Source organism: Trichophyton benhamiae (assembly GCF_000151125.1).
Source record: "Trichophyton benhamiae CBS 112371 chromosome Unknown contig00070.0, whole genome shotgun sequence".
NCBI classification, from domain to species: domain Eukaryota; kingdom Fungi; phylum Ascomycota; class Eurotiomycetes; order Onygenales; family Arthrodermataceae; genus Trichophyton; species Trichophyton benhamiae.
In genome coordinates, this window is record NW_003315101.1 from 27,466 (window position 1) to 43,500 (window position 16,035).

General features: G+C 49.3%; 5 protein-coding genes across 5 annotated transcripts; 3 read left to right on the forward strand and 2 right to left on the reverse strand.

Moving 5' to 3' along the window:
* Nucleotides 1–299: 299 nt before the first annotated feature.
* On the forward strand, nt 300–1,422 carry ARB_00201 (uncharacterized protein; the record flags this gene model as incomplete). The annotated part of the gene is made up of 2 exons (XM_003013337.1): nt 300–473; nt 640–1,422. 2 exons carry the CDS (start codon nt 300–302, stop codon nt 1,420–1,422), a joined length of 957 nt encoding a protein of 318 aa, XP_003013383.1.
* A 504-nt stretch (nt 1,423–1,926) lies between these two features.
* ARB_00202 (uncharacterized protein) lies at nt 1,927–2,828 on the reverse strand (the record flags this gene model as incomplete). Its single annotated transcript, XM_003013338.1, has 2 exons — nt 1,927–2,292; nt 2,325–2,828. 2 exons carry the CDS (start codon nt 2,826–2,828, stop codon nt 1,927–1,929), a joined length of 870 nt encoding a protein of 289 aa, XP_003013384.1.
* Nucleotides 2,829–5,242: 2,414 nt separating this feature from the next.
* ARB_00203 (uncharacterized protein) lies at nt 5,243–5,824 on the reverse strand (the record flags this gene model as incomplete). The annotated part of the gene is made up of 1 exon (XM_003013339.1): nt 5,243–5,824. One exon carries the CDS (start codon nt 5,822–5,824, stop codon nt 5,243–5,245), a length of 582 nt encoding a protein of 193 aa, XP_003013385.1.
* Nucleotides 5,825–9,839: 4,015 nt separating this feature from the next.
* On the forward strand, nt 9,840–10,944 carry ARB_00204 (uncharacterized protein; the record flags this gene model as incomplete). The annotated part of the gene is made up of 2 exons (XM_003013340.1): nt 9,840–9,950; nt 9,994–10,944. The coding sequence occupies 2 exons, from the start codon at nt 9,840–9,842 to the stop codon at nt 10,942–10,944; spliced, it is 1,062 nt and encodes a 353-aa protein (XP_003013386.1).
* Nucleotides 10,945–12,126: 1,182 nt separating this feature from the next.
* On the forward strand, nt 12,127–14,796 carry ARB_00205 (cell cycle inhibitor Nif1, putative; the record flags this gene model as incomplete). Its single annotated transcript, XM_003013341.1, has 2 exons — nt 12,127–14,381; nt 14,541–14,796. The coding sequence occupies 2 exons, from the start codon at nt 12,127–12,129 to the stop codon at nt 14,794–14,796; spliced, it is 2,511 nt and encodes an 836-aa protein (XP_003013387.1).
* Between the last annotated feature and the right edge of the window lie 1,239 nt (nt 14,797–16,035).

The following is a 16,035-nucleotide window of genomic DNA, read 5'->3' on the forward strand; positions in this document are numbered from 1 at the left end:
CATGGATCCCTGCATCCATACGGCCGCCTCCGCCGAACCCTAAGTTCTTCTCGGATACCTTCCTGCCTCCAAAATCTACGTTTGAAAGATGCCAGGACTGGGTAGCGACACATCGAGTACTAGCTGTATCAGCATTAGCGTTTGTTGGAACGGGCGGTGCCTTACTATATGGACAGCGGAAATTTCATGTTAGACGGAGAAGAGCTCGACGTGCTGGCACTGGAGCTCGAAAAGAGATAGTTGGTAGGTGCTGAATGCCCTAATGCTTACCTATGAGATATCCTGTGGAATTACTTACCATGAATACAGTAATATCTGGCTCACCTCATGAGCCCATGACAAGATCGATTGCCTGCGACCTTGAGAAACGAGGGTATATTGTCTTCGTTACTGTTACATCAACAGAGGAACAACATGTCATCGAGAGTGAAGCGCGAGAGGATATTAGGCCGTTATGGTTTGACCTCTCACAAGTACGTTCATAACGTTGCTCCGACTCCCTAGGCCCATTCTTTTTTCTAATCAACCACATAGACTCCGGCAACTCCGTCGGACATACATCCTTCCCTCTATGTGATACAATCCATGATTACTCATGCGCAGACTCCATTACCTGGGGTACCGGCCCATTCCTGTCAGCTGAGCGCTGTTATTCTCATACCCTCCCTCAACTACCCTACGGGCCCGGTTGCAGCGATCCCAGCGTCCAGTTGGGCTGACACGATCAACACACATATCTTATACCCTATCCTCACCACTCAATTCCTCCTCCCTCTCCTCACACTTAAGTCGAATCCCGCTTCCGTCGTCTTCGTATCTCCAGCCATTCAATCCGCCCTCTCCGCTCCATTTGCCAGTCCCGAAGTAGCGACTGTACGTGCTATATCTGGCTTTGCCACAAGCTTACGCCAGGAGCTGAATCTATTAGTTTCATCAAATGGCAATTCTAGTGGTGTTGTTGATGTTGTCGAGGTGAAAATCGGTAACATCGAACTTGGTCGCCAATATCGAAGTGGACAAAGACATAACAGTAAAGGAACGGAACTCCTTACATGGAAGCCGCACGAGCGGGCTCTTTATGGGTCTCCTTATCTCTCGAGCATCGACTACCGCCTGGGAAAACCTATAAATATAGCCCCGAACTCTAGTCCGGCGCGAGAGTTGCATTACGCGATATTCGACGCGATTGCTCCATCTAAAAAGACCATTTTTGGATGGCGCAAAAAGAAACCTCGCACTATTCATGTTGGTCGGGGGTCTATTGCATACAGCATCATTTCGCGGATCATCCCTGGTGGAATGATTGGATGGATACTTGGTCTGCGACCTAGCTCTCTTGATACCTACGCCGAACGACCAACGGCCGACGAAGGCAATGCAAGCAGCAACGAGGCAGGCTGGGAGAGAGTTGCAGGTGCCTAAAAGGTGTTATCTATTTGCCCAAGCACTAAATGTATTTTTATCTTATATTATCCTACCTTTGTCTCTTCCCTCACTTTTTATTGTCATGACTGATCTTCTTTCAAGCAGGAGTTATGTTTGGGATGTCATCTTGACATGTATATTACGAACTTTTTAATAGCAGCTGACACTTTGAATATATCAAAAATTGGTATAAACAAATCGCAAAAATATACTATGAAGGGCCGAGCAGACCTTGTAAAATTAATATTAAACCACTAGATACGGAGTAGATACATCGTTAATCAGGGTGGAAGGACGCTTGATCGTCGTAGAGTTTAGCCCTTCCAACAACTTTGGGAGGAAGGGGATAAGATATCCCCCTACCTAACAAGAAACGTATATTCAGAAGAAAGTGAGCGCGAAGGATACAGGAGAAATGAACTCCAGCCAGAAATAACGCGCATCATAGATTATGTATCTTTCGCTAATTTGTTAAAGTGCAGCAAGGAGCATAAATTATGGTCACTTTTCTGGACCCATCGCTATTTCTTCGTCCACTCGTACTGGCAGTGTTGCAAGAATTCTCTTGCCGCCGGTCAGGCGCTTTCTTAACCAGATTATAAACCATGATGCACTGAACAGAAGAGCAGTCCCAATGGCAATCCCAAACGAGTATCCGGTCACCAGATTGCTGCGCTCACCGTTAACTCCAGGGTCAAGGAAGCTATAGGTATAAAATCCGTTTATCGAGTGGTTGAGGAAGGCCAACGCTGTGTATAGGAGGAGTATGATGATGAGGAATGGCAGATGGAGGAGCGGAAGAGGTTCCGTAGCTGGGATAACGAGCTCAAAAATGGCATATCCAGTTTGCATAATATGCTTGGAAACCTGTAGATGGGTTAGAATGTCTCAACACTGACTGTTGCGGGAAGGATACCAAAAAAATATAATAAAAATAAAATAAAATAAAAATAACTTGCATTTGACCAGGCCTCAAAAACCTCTGGAAACCATGGGCCGCCGAAGAGCAGTGTCCAGTACAGTATCGTGACAATGATCGGTAAGATGATAATCGACGAATAGAGCAAGCTATGCAGCGCGCGCAGGAACCGCGGGGCCTTATCGAAGAACACGGAGCGTCCCGTCCGCGCGTAGACGAAGCTGTGAATCGCGGCAAAGAGGAAGTAGAAAGCTACTCCCCAGTAGCTCAGGTTGGTGAAGTAGACGAACATGTCCTTCATGTTGTCGACCTGGTGGTGCACTGCCCGCCATCCGATGATGAAGAATATGGTCACGAAAGCATAGAGCGAGAAGGCAGCTCGAATGCACCCGAGGACGAAGGGCGAGAAGAGCCAGGAGGTTTCGAAGGCATGGAGATGGTCCTGCGAAGGGTCCGCGCCCATAAGGCTCATGAACGAGCGCATCGTGGATAACTGGCTTATCCGCTTCGACCAAGGCTATTATCTATCGCATAATAGCTGCTCGTGGAGCCTGGATATTGTACAGAGCAAGAGGCAAGGGGGAATCTTGTTGTGTGTATATGAGTATTATACTGTCCAGGGTGTAAACAAGGGATAGAGAGATTGTCGTTGCCACCGATTCGGCAGAAAGGAGTTTCCTCGCGGCTGCGGGTGCAATCAAGGACCTAACTGCAGCACGAACGGGGAAGACGAAAGACGAAGACGGCTGTTCATCTCTCGCACGACGGTCAAAGCCGGCGCCGGCGCAGACGTTGCACCAGGTGATGCTCTTGGTCCAGGATGTGGCTCTCAAGCCTTCGCTTTAGCGGCGAATCCGGGCTGGGCCTCGAATCTTGTGATGCTCGCGCGCTACATCCACGGCTGAGATCATGCTGGAATAGTTAAGCCTGTTTCGAAGGGGGTTGCTGGCGTTAACCATTAGTTGCAAGCAAGCTCGAGCGTGGGATATTATGCCCTATCTTGACTTTAGGCTGGGTGGGACTTTGATTCTTGGGGGGCCCTCCCTCCGGACGGATGTTACCGCGAGAGTTACATACGGAGCCCAGCTTGCATGTCTGGCTGAACACCACCAGAATAGGCGCAGATACCGCGATAGATGGGATTCTGTCCTGGAAGCTGGCTTGCTAACTAATGGTTATTGGAATAATAACTAAAGGCGAGAGAGTGAGACATCTGGTGGGCTCTCACTCCTTTTGATATCCTTGTCCTCTGGGATAACTAACCCGACGCCTGGAGGCGCTCCCCTGGTCCTGCAGACTCCTGGACAGAGTTGCACCGTTCCTGCAGTATCATTATTGTTTGCTTAACCCCAGAAAGATGGCACGGAGCCGCCGAGGCCGGTTCTTTGGCATATTCTCGTCCTTTCGACCATCGCTGCTTTCGATGTCTCAGGACCTCGACCAAGTTGCATGTCCCTCCCTTTACGGAATGCCCATGGAAATCGTGGAGATAATCGCCAGCTTCCTTCGGTATAAAAGCCTATGCTCATTACGGCTCACATGCAGACTCTTATATGAGAGAACTTTGCGCTGCTTTGGCGTCTTCCTGGCGACTGTGCCCCTGGATTTTTCGTCTCATAGCCTACAGAGGCTACAGGCTATATCCAGTCACCGGTACTTGAACCGATACGTCCAGTGCCTGTCTATCATAAATCAAACCCATGGGAAACTGGGGGTAGATCTGCGATGGAATAGGTCCTCTTCTGGGTGCCTCATTGTCCCTCAACATATAGTGGATATTCTCAGTGATGTCCTGATGCTCTTGGTCAATTGCCGCTCGTTCGAGGTCCATCATATTTATCGGCGAGAGCATCAATACACTTCTAATTTCTTAGGGGGAAGTGATGCGATAAAGATTCTCCTATACATTATGGCTGAAACGGCATTCCCGGTGAAATCACTCATGCTTGAGCGTGGAGTTGCTCGAGGATGGAGATACGGTGATCATATCCATGGGGAACGCCTGGATATTTCAGCTCTTCATAAGTTGGGCGTTCGTGCTGGGTTGTCCCAGCTTCAATGCCTTACGTTAAACTATCAGAAAGAGCTCGAAAGCAGTATCGACTGGACCTGCGAACTGATAAGAGCCGCCACCAGCCTGACGACATTAACAGCCCGGCTGAACGAGTTTGACAATGCGCCGCTACTTTTTGACCGTCTCACTTTGGCCAATGTTCTTCCTCCCTTGAAAGAACTTGTTCTAGAGGCTTGCGAATTTTCCTCCCCGGAAGGGTTTATCGATTTTCTTCATTATTTTCGCTCTAGTTTGCGATTTCTTTCTCTCACACGTATTAGACTAAGTACTAATGGGTGGATCTCAATCCTTCCAAGGCTCCGAGAACTTTTCCCATCCTTGACAAGTATCAAATTACATCACCTACGGGGAGACAAGCGACCCGATACATTGATAAGCTTTCCGGATATCCACAAGCACAGAACATCTTTTGAGATTAGACAGGGGATCTCATACTACTATAAAAACTGGAGAGGGAAACGGAGTTTGGTGGGTGTGCGATATTCCGGGCCTGACATGGAAACCGCATTGCGGATAGTGGCGAGCTCAGCACGAGCCTGTTAAGGATACTATGGGCCGAGCAATAATTCTATAACAAGCATGCAGACGGACGTATGGAAATCAGAATGCAGTGTAGAAGTCACTAAAATATTGGGTATCTGTATATAGACTAAGCAGAAGAAGTACAAACTCTCTATGCTCCGAACAAAGAAAAGTAAAAAATATTGGTCATACCACTCGGGGAACTTCACGTGCATCTTCATCAAAGTGCAATAAAGACGAGGAGTTGCTAGAGAACGTATTGAAAGAGGGGGTTGGGAAGGTGGCCAGTAGCTTATCTGATTTTAAGCCTTGTTTGGGTCCTTGTAGCTCGGTGGTGGAGCTCCCACTGGGTAGCTAGAAATACCGTCTCCTTGATAATAAGGTTGCTGATATCCTGGCTGGCCCTGTGGTGCATATGTCTGTTGGGGCGGGGCAGGACCCTGGTTCGGCATATACCCATATTGCTGTTGTTGCTGCTCCTGAGGCGGTGGAGATTGGGCAGGGTAAGGATATGGCTGCTGCTGCTGCTGATTGTACGGTTGCGGCTGAGGGAAGGGTTGTTGAGGATAGGGCTGAGGACTTGTGTTCTGCAAGGGGATTTGCTGTGGTGGCAGAGGCCCGCCCTGCCCCATGACATATACGTTGGTTTGGTTTCCTTGAGCTCCTGAAGTTGCTGTCGCTGCTGCTGATGCTTGGGGTGCAACATAGGTAGTAGTGGCAGGTCTTCTTCGTCGTAGTCGGAAGAGAAGGACAATTATCAAGATGAAGAAAATTATCCCACCAATAATTCCTCCAACCGTGGGCCCATAGCTGTAATAATAATATCTCTTTGCAAGGTGGTGTGGCTTGCTGGAGGACCGTCGGAGGAGAGATAGAGCCGCCATCCCTTCGAAGATATCAATATCTCCGAAACAGAATATGAAGTCAACGTCTGCTGCGTGACTAGAGGTAGGCCCTGGATTTGATCAGTAAGTTATCCAGCAAATCTGAGAGCAAACATGTGTGAGTCACCTCAGCAAAATATGTGGCACTCACCAAAGTAGTTGTATGTCAACTAAAATTGAAAATAAATGTCAGTTTCCTTGCAATGGATGTTCGGCCTAGCTGGAGTCGTCGGTAACACTCGAGGTTGTTAGTGTGACAGCAGTGTTGGACCGGAAGTTCTCCATTATTAGCAGGGCAGCGAACTCCTTTCATAATATATACCAACGCGCATGGAGAAAACGGCCTCATCACATTAACCCAACATGCTTGGCTTTCTCATCCCGTCCCTTGCAATCTATTTTCTCATGGGGCTTAGCCCTGCACCTCGTATCCTGACCATGATGGGACTCCGCTCGAGCTCAGAACATGTTGGAGCTTCGCCAACCCTTGACGGAGTTCTTGTTTGCATATTAGTAGACGGGCTTCCATGGGCGCATTAAATCAGGTAATTTAGGCGAGACCATGCATTGTATGAGTAGCGAGGGAAAAGCGACAAGTTATATATCGCGGAACGCGAGGTAGCTCTGGCAGCACCTGCAAAGGGGGAGAAAACCATCGCGAGGTCAAAAAACGCCCTTGAGTTGTTTTTAGAAGCTTTAAGCTTAGCGGGAAGTTGTGGAGCGCTCTACCAGAGATGCTATTGGCTGCAGTGACCCGCTTTTACGAGAAGAGATGAGTCAGCACGACGAGGCTCGAGAACAAGCAACGACGAGACGAAAAAAAGCCAACACAAGATCGAGTGACGGGCATGCGACAAACAGACGGTATGTAAAAGGAGGCTATGGTCGGTTCGGGGACCTCTGCAATTGATCGCGGCTATGTCTGTATGTACATTTCTCTGCGCTCGATATCGCATAGCTCACGTAGCAAAGTATCTACGGAGTACCATGGAATGTTTGTTTCAATTTACTGGTTGTTAGTTCTCCATAGCCACATGAAAACAGACTTCGGAGCTTATCTCTGGATAACAGGGATTGCAACACAAAGCAGTCGTATGTTCGTCAAACTAACCAGTAGGGATGACAGGGAGAAAAGACTGTTTAGTTTCAATGGCCTTCAGCGCCTGGTCAGGTAGCCACTCAGGAGCGGGTACCAGAGGAAATCCTCCAATGTATCGGGGCAGAAAACGAAGACTCTGTATCCATGCATCATCAGTGCTAGTTACATGTATCATGAGAAGGAACGTCTGTTGGCTGATGTTGTGAGCCATCCTTTTTGAGAGTGATTCCCACGCTTCATCTCACCAAATTGAAGCAGGTTGACCAATAACTTGATCCCTCCAGTAGTTACTAATTGGAATATCAAGATAAAGTCGCTTTATAATTATCAGTCCAACGTCAACGTCTAGCTCTCGGGTTCTTGAGGCAATACTCTCCATGTTGCCGTACTCCGTACAGTATAATAATATAGAAACCGAAACTTGCAGCTGCACTCTTCTAAACGTTGTGGATAACCTAGCCGAGAATATATTACTTTTTACCGACTTCTCAGAGGTAACTCAAGAGCCGGGTATACGTGAATAGAATAGCAACTTCTTAGTAAATTGTCGTAGTAAAGCCGAACTTCTAGATGTCTAGTGAGCATTTTTTTTTTTTCGTTTGGACTTGGGATGTAATGGATAGTGTGATGCTAAATGTTTTCAGCCACCTAGAATGGTTACTGATGTGGATGGCTTATTTGATGTTCTTGGAGAGTGACGAAGACGAATACACACATAGTCCTGGACTCCATAAAATCAGGGTTTCCATAATTGCCCCTGGGGCAGGAATGTTAGACGTTGGTTGGACATTGATAGCTCCCAGACCATGCTGGATATCGCTTGCAAATATGTGAAGGGGTCCTTCGAAAGGTTGACACGAGAGCTTACGAGCCAAAAGTCCTGTTGATAGGATTTTTTTTACAAGTTCTTTTTCGTTACTTAAAATGGCCACTCTCGAAATACCTGCAGTAAGACTGATTATCGGAACCGTTTTGATCACCTGTTTATGTACGGGTGCATCCTTGTATAACAAATCCGGAAGGTCCATGGATACTTTTGAAACAATGGATAAAGGTTGGAATGCTGAGGGAGCTGTTTACCAAATATGGCTGGCATAATATGTTGACCAGGGTCAGCATGGAGATCGAGTTTACCCACAGGGATCGAATCCAGCCAACGGGCAGGCCGTTCTGGATCTCAATTGGCCGCCGCTTGATTCGTGGAAACAATTTTCGGGTATCTTATCTTGTAGTTAGAAGTTGATCGTCTATCTCTAGACCATGGCTTTCCTAATATTTGCCGCATGCCCTTAGTTTGGTATTTTCAATCAATTTCCCCAATATTGTTAAACTCGGGTTGAAATAAAACTAACGTTGTATTTAACTTGGAAATAGAGTTTAGAGTATTGTAAAAACGACCGAATAAAATAATCTTGCTAATTAACAAATGAATTAGTCAAATTACTATTGGTGGAATAAATAAATTAGCTTATTAAGGACATTAATTTAATTGGACAGTGATTTTCAATCAATACAATACCCCTTCTATATACTCTGTACATCTTGGATTTTATATATTTATATTGAAAGGCCCCCTTTTGCCATCGACATGGCTAAATATTTGTGTAACTCTTCAATTTTCAATATTCATTTCCATTCAGCCTTCAAGAATTCTGACGAGAATTATATTATATCGCCGGCCCCGAAATTCAACCTCGAAAGGCTGCGAGCATGTGATCATCACAGATGACCATTTGGCAAAGATGATAGAGGCTACAATCGAAAATGATATCGGTATTTACTAAAATGAAGGCGTTCCTACGACTCGCGCTTATTGCACTGGCCTTATATCACGCGACTAGATGCCAGCCCAAGCGCCCAGGATTTCTACCGAGGCGTGATGGACGACAACACGACAGCCTGACCGTTCACGAGCTGGTCGGCCGATCCAAAAAATCTCTCCAGCTGATGCACTGGGATATTGACTAAGGAAAACGTGTACCCAATAAGATAGAATATCGCACTAATTTCTGAGAGAGTTAACATATTTTATCCCATGTCTATTAGTCGAATATACACGTGGATTAAGCCATATTGGCATAATGACCACACTTTATTCTTTATGAGTGTTTGGTATGACCGTTCCACCCGCATCGGATCGGTACCTGACTGTCGATCCCGACAATGGGGCAGTTGCACGGGAGCGATATTGAATTCTCCGATGTGGGCAATGGCACGAGCCGAAGTAAACATTCTGTCCACAGTATCTAGTGTGGTATACGGTCAAGGCATATTGGGTTGGTACCCCTAAAAACTATGCAGTGATGCGGTATTTGGAAGTCTGACTCCTGGTCTGTGTCCTATTAAACCAAAAGGTGGGCTGGAGAATGGACGATTGTCGAAACCTTACCATTATCAAGAGTACATGGATGGAGTAGGCGGCTGTCGCAGCTCCTGCGCGTGCTATATTTTCCAAATACGACCACCCCATACTCAATAGGTGGTCCCTCCATCCGTGGGTAGTATCCCATTCCCCCGTAATGTTCACAAGAGCCATCAAAACGTTCATGTCCAACATCTCACCGATAAATGTCAAAGATGTAAGCCACAGAGAGGTAAAGGATGACGTGCAAAATTTCTGTAGTGGTGTTCCTGGGCCGGCACCAGTGCACGTCATGAGGAAGAATGACGTCCAAAAGTCATCTCTAACATATCAACAGCATCGTCGGTTGTGTAACAGTGGCCACGAGAGGATGGATATATAAAGGCATTCGAATGGGTAAACGATATGTCTCATATTCCAACCAAACAGACAGACAGTTCTATAAGCCTTTCCGAGACACCTGTTCAAGGACATAGCCTAAATAGGGCAATATCAAACCTCTCCCCTTTGGCACACCACCAACCGAGTCACGCACTTGCGGGATCAATCACACCATGAAGACCCCTTTCACCATACTTGCGGCCCTGACCGTGGCGACTACGGTAGTGGCCAGACCATTTCCAACCAACGGGACGGAGCTCAACAAGCATGCAATGATCGATCGGGTATCTACATGCAAGCTTTGCTAACGGGTCTGGCTATCTGAAGCTTGCAGATGTTCCTGATGAATGGGACATTATCGAACTATCTTTTGGGGAGCCTACATCTGTGGACTCGGGGGAGATCAAGTTTGCCATGTGCCCCAAGACAGAATGTCCTAACGTCGAAAGTGAGGAGGAATTCAAGGCTGCCATCAAGGCCAAGCGAGCCAAAGGCAAGAAGGTACTCCTATCAATCGGGGGGCAGAACGGCCAGGTCCAGCTCAAAACGACCGAGGCGAGGGACAAATTCGTCAGCTCGGTGGGAGGTATCATCGACAAATATGGCCTTGACGGCCTGGATATCGATTTTGAGGGGCACTCTCTTTACCTCGACCAGGGAGATACCGACTTCAAGAATCCAAAGACGTCCGTGGTTGTCAACTTGATTGCTGCCTTGAAGTCCCTGAAGGAAAAGTATGGCAAGGCCTTCGTCTTGACCATGGCACCAGAGACTTTCTTCGTGCAGCTGGGGTACAGTTCCTATGGCCCCTCGAACGGCAACGATGCTCGCGCGGGATCCTATCTGCCTGTCATCCACGCCATGCGAGATGACTTGACTGTTCTGCAGGTACAGAACTACAACTCCGGCCCGATCATTGGTCTTGATGACCAGTACCATAACGTCGGCACTCCGGACTTCCTCATTGCCATGGCGGATATGCTCAAGGCTGGTTTCCCCGTGGCTAAGACGAACAACACCTTCCCACCGCTTCGAGAGGACCAGATTGCCATTGGACTACCATCCACCGTCAGCGCTGGCAACGGCTTCGTTGACGAAAAGGGCGTACAGGACGCCCTGAACTGCTTGATGAAGGGCGAGTCTTGCGGGACCTACAAGCCTCGCGGTGGTAAATCTCCATCCTTCAGGGGTCTGATGGCCTGGTCCATCAACTGGGACAAATTCTCCAACTGGGGATTCCTGAACCCCCACCGCAAGTACCTCGACAGCTTCCCCTGAGTTATCAGTCGTCTCATATTTTCTTCCTTTTCTCTTCTTTGTTGACTCGAAGACGTTCATGTCTATTCCTTGTACAAAGAGACGACGTCTATATTTGGACATATATATATATGCTTCACGTGATATCTGGATATCCCAAAGCGGAAGTTTTTACTTCCTCGATGTTTTTTTTCGGCTTCTTATGAATTTCTGCTTTTCTGTATTGTATAGATAGATTGGATATCATGAATGAACGAACAATCTTGATGTTTTCTTCTTGCGTGGCCACTTGATATCGTTGAAGCCGTTCTTTTCCCTGTCCCCTTGTCGGCTCTGCTGCAGTTTCACGTCGGACTGCAGTACCATCAAACACAGGCCCGATGCAAGCCCTCCTCACCACCACCTGCGTCGTTTCAGCTGTCTCTCCTGTCCGCCTGCGTCCATCAGGAGCACTCCGGCTGCTTTCTTGCGTGGGTTTTCAAGGCAACGGCCTTAGTAAGCTCGCCTCCCCGTTCTCGTATTCGACTGATCGCGAACCTGATGGCTAACTCGTTAGTTAACTAACCCCGAAGGCAAAGCTGAGCCGCCCATAGACGTTAAACTCCGAGCAGCAAAAAGAAATTTCAAACGGGGGAAAAATTTGACAGCGAGCGACAATCTTGGTGACAGGTTCTTCGTCTGGAGGACCCATCTTGTGTGAAGCAACAACGTGAGTCTCCATCGATGTCGTTGTCTTAGCCGGCTGGCCCAATCTATATCGCTCCGCCCTGGGTTAGTTCGGCCCCTGCATGACTGCCCCTTGTCTCCCTTAACTAATCTGCTTAGCTCCCTTTTTTTTCCCATAATTAACTCGCGGCCTTAGGTTGAGCCCGTACAATTTCGACAGTCATCAAGAAAATTCCCCCCTTCGAACGACACCTCGCCAGGCATTCATACATATATTCAAACATCGAGACCCCTTGTTTCGAACATCGCAGCCCGCTTATCGTGATGATATGACGGCAGAGGCAGGGCGTGCTCTCTAGCTTCCCCAAACCAGACACTCCTTTTACAACCAACAAAGTCGAAAGAAGCGGAAGGAAGACGATTACAAAGACCAGCATTTATCGATGTCCCGAACGAGAATCAACGCACTCCATTTCAAAAATACCATCGTTACCCCCGAATCGAAGTTGCAACTGATTGCTTGCCCGATAAAACCCGATGGCGACCCCTAACAACGAGCTTCCGTTGCCGGACTCCCTTTCGATCTCTCAACAGTCCACAAGCCGGCTCCAGGCATCGAAGCCGCAAGCGCGGTCACCGTCACCATCTCAGTCTCCAACACCAACTCAACTTCATCCAAGTCGTCCCTTAGTTTCCCCCCGCTTACAACATGTCGCAGGCGAGATTCCTCCCGCCCTCTCTCCGCTCGATGCCTTTGCAGCCCAGGGCCGGCTGTTGGCTAAGCAATTTGATGAGTCCCGCAAGGCTGGCCGCAGGTTAAGCCGGCTGCCGCCAGCGAGTGTGGAGCGGTCACTTTCCCAGCCGAGAGGAGGGTACCATCGGACGCTGTCTGATGAGGATACCAGGCAGGCCCAGACGCCGATGCGCGCGGGGTTCAACTTCGAGCAGAGAGGACGGGGCAGAGGAGAAGCGGAGAGAGCGCCGTTCAGCAACGGCATGTCGCTCGAGGAGCCTTCCTTTAGGCCCAAGTCACAACATCCCAGAATCAGCGGACTCCCTCTTAACACCAGCACTGGAAATACGTTCCCTATAGATGATAGCTGGGATACCAGGTCGGTTGGAAATAGCGCGTATGGGATCCCCCGCGCTAACTCTCCAGACACATTCTGGAACCGGGATGGCTCGCGTGAACGAGGCAGAACTCCTTCTCCTGGCCCCGGACCGACTATAGACAATAGACTGCATGTTGTACGTTCTCATTCACCACAGCCTGGTGGCTCACCTACCCGATTCTACGCAACCCAACAGCAACAACGCAGCAATAGTAACAACTCCGGACAGCAGCATAATCACCTCGCGCCTCCCCCGCTACTACCGTCTTACAGCAGCCCAGCAGGCTCTACACAGGAGAGCTCAGACGATGACGGGTCGAGCGCGAAATCAACATTCTCACTGCCTCGCAAAATGTCGTCGAGCAGCGGCATATCGATGCTCCATTCGCCCCAACCGTCACAAATGAGCCGAGCATATCAGCGGTCCCCGTCGCCAAACTCAGAGGCGGGAACAGGAGGAAGCATGACACCCAACCTAACGAAGCCATCTTTTAATTTCTCACGGCCGATGAGCCGATCTAATACTTCTCACTCCGTACATGATTCTGCTACGAGTTCTCCGGCTACGGGTAATACGGCTACGGCCAATTCGATCTTGAACAGGGAAAACAAACCAGCACCCATAACCGTGCCGGCGCCTCTGGCCACGCCGTCTCCATCTGCGGACGAGGCCACCGAACCACCCCTCTCGGCTGGACAGTCGTACATCTATGCAAAGTTCTCCCTTCCCCGCGGCCGGTTGATCTCACGGGACTCCAAGACCTTCAATGGCGGCGAACTGCAAGGAGAGTTCCAGCCCCCTCAATTTGAGAGATCGATCACGGATCCTGGATCTACCCAGGACCAGACTCAGACTCAGTCTCAAACAGAGACGCAGACGCAGACACAGATACGGACAGAGACCCCGACACCGATTCAGAATCCAAACACAACGTCTCCAGCGAAGAGCATCAAACGGGTGCGGCCGTCGCTTGAGCAGGAACAATCCAGCACGCTCATTGCTTCAGCCAACGCCGAGACCAAATCAGTATCCGTTCAAAGCCAGAGCACCGTACGTGCCACCCCTGCAGAAGAGAAAGAGAAGGATAAAGACGCAGAAAACGAGCCGACGACGGCCGAAGAGCATGTAACGAGGGGTATTGAATGCCACGAGTCGGGCTCGCTGAAGGAATCAACCTACCACCTGCGCCTTGCAGCCATGCAGAACCACCCAACCGGAATGCTCCTGTATGCCCTCGCCTGCCGTCACGGTTGGGGCCGCCGCCCCGACCAGACGGAAGGTGTGCAGTGGTTACGCAGAGCAGTCGACACGGCCGGGCTCGATCTGGCGAGCAGCAACCCCCCTAGCCCGGAGACCTGCGATGCAGCACTGCAGAAGCTGCTATCGAGCAGCGGCAGCGGGAAGATGAACATGTCGGAGCAGAAAGCGCGCCAGGCCCAACTGGCACTGGCCATCTACGAGCTGGGCGTGAGCAACCTGAACGGCTGGGGCGTGGGACAGGACAAGGCTCTTGCACTGAGATGCTTTGAGATTGCAGGACGGTGGGGGGATGTCGATGCCATGGCTGAAGCCGGCTACTGCTATGCTGAGGGCGTCGGCTGCAAGAAGGACCTGAAGAAGGCGGCCAAGTATTACCGCATGGCCGAGAAGGGAGGCATGAGCATGGTAGGAAGTAGCTGGTACGTATTTTTCCCCCCTCTCCGCTAACCGCCTCTCCACCTTTTACCTCTGTGTTGGAAGTGAGTGCTAATGTAATATGAATGGGATGCAGGATCTACAAGGACAAGTACATGGACGACGATGCGGTGTCGAAGAAAAAAGGGGGAGGCAGCGTCAAGTCGACAAGCTCCAAGTCTCGCACGCGCAGCCGTAGCATCTTTGGCCGCAAGAAACCCTCTGACGACTGACCGACCCACCACTCTCTTTCCTCGGCTCTATCACATTCACTTCTGGCTTTTCTTCTTCTTCTTCTTCTTCTCTTCTTCTTCTCTTGACATCTTTGTCTTTTCATTTCCTTCCGCCCTCCCCAATCTACTTCTGCCAACTGTATATATATCTATACCTTCTTGGTGCCGGATACCCTTTGCTTACTAATCTCTCACAACTTTACCCCCTTTCTTATATATAGCATACATAACATCTACATACTTATTATATATTTATTCCCTTATATATAGTTCTTTAGGCCCAATTGCACGTTTGAGCATCTTCCGTGTACCAACGTTCTCCTTGCTTATGTACTATATACTGGGCATTATCATTGCTCATCTTTCTCCAGACAGACCCCAGGTTGCGAGGTCGGAAATTAACACGAGAGACCCTCATTTCCCCGGCCGCGGAGGACTCGTAAAACAGCCACGCTAGCCGAGCCTCCTCTTTTAGCCTTTTCTTTTTTTTTCACTTTTACCCCGGAATCGGCCAAGGTCAGGCCTCCTTTGCCATGGTTTGAAGGGTTTGAGAGTCAAGTTTTGAGCGGCTCGGCAGGCGTAATGTGGGTGTACCTTGTGGTGTTCTTAGTTAGCCGGACATTGAGATGGCTTAAAGCAGACTAGGTAAGCTGGCAGCGGGAGCATGGGCCGCAGGTGGCAGCATGCAGACTCGGTGTCATATGAAAGAAGAGAACGAACGAGGACGATGACGGGGAGGAAGACGATGACGGGAGGAGTTTTTAAGCAATTGGGAGGTGATGTCGATGAAACGGCTTTGCCGGTCGAGGAGTTGCTTGTCCCGCCCGTCAGTCGACGCCCGCCGTGGCCATCGCTGCCTTTCGTCCGCCGGCCTATCCCAACACTTGCATCGGGCATATGTCAGCAGCCAGTATACCAGTATACCAGTATACAGTATCCGTAGTTGACGGTCTCCATCTCCGCAAAACGGAGTATCAGTAGTGTCTCTCTCCCAGGACGGCTTCTGTCCGAAGCATCCAAGTCGACTCGTCTCACCTTCGGGCTCCATGCTCGTCGATCCAACTCCATCCATGAAGTCATGAGAGAGCGCCTATCGGTAAGCGCTGACCATCACTACGACTTCGACTTCGACTTCGACTTCGACTTCTACTTCTACGACTTACCGGCCATCACCGTGAGCATGCACGTCACCGTAGCCATGCCGTGTCATCGTCCAAGTGCTCGAGCAGTTATAAGTAGAAAACGGGCAAGCCGACGCCGCCAGCCGCAGTAGCAGTAGCAGCAGCAGCAACAGCAGAAGAAGAAACGAGCGAACGCCGCCCCAAGCAAAAATGCTAAATATGCACGCCGACTGGTCTGTGTCGCTCGCATGGCAAGCTCTTCCAAAAAAGCAACGAGCGCCCTTCTTCCTCTGCTGCTGTCTTTC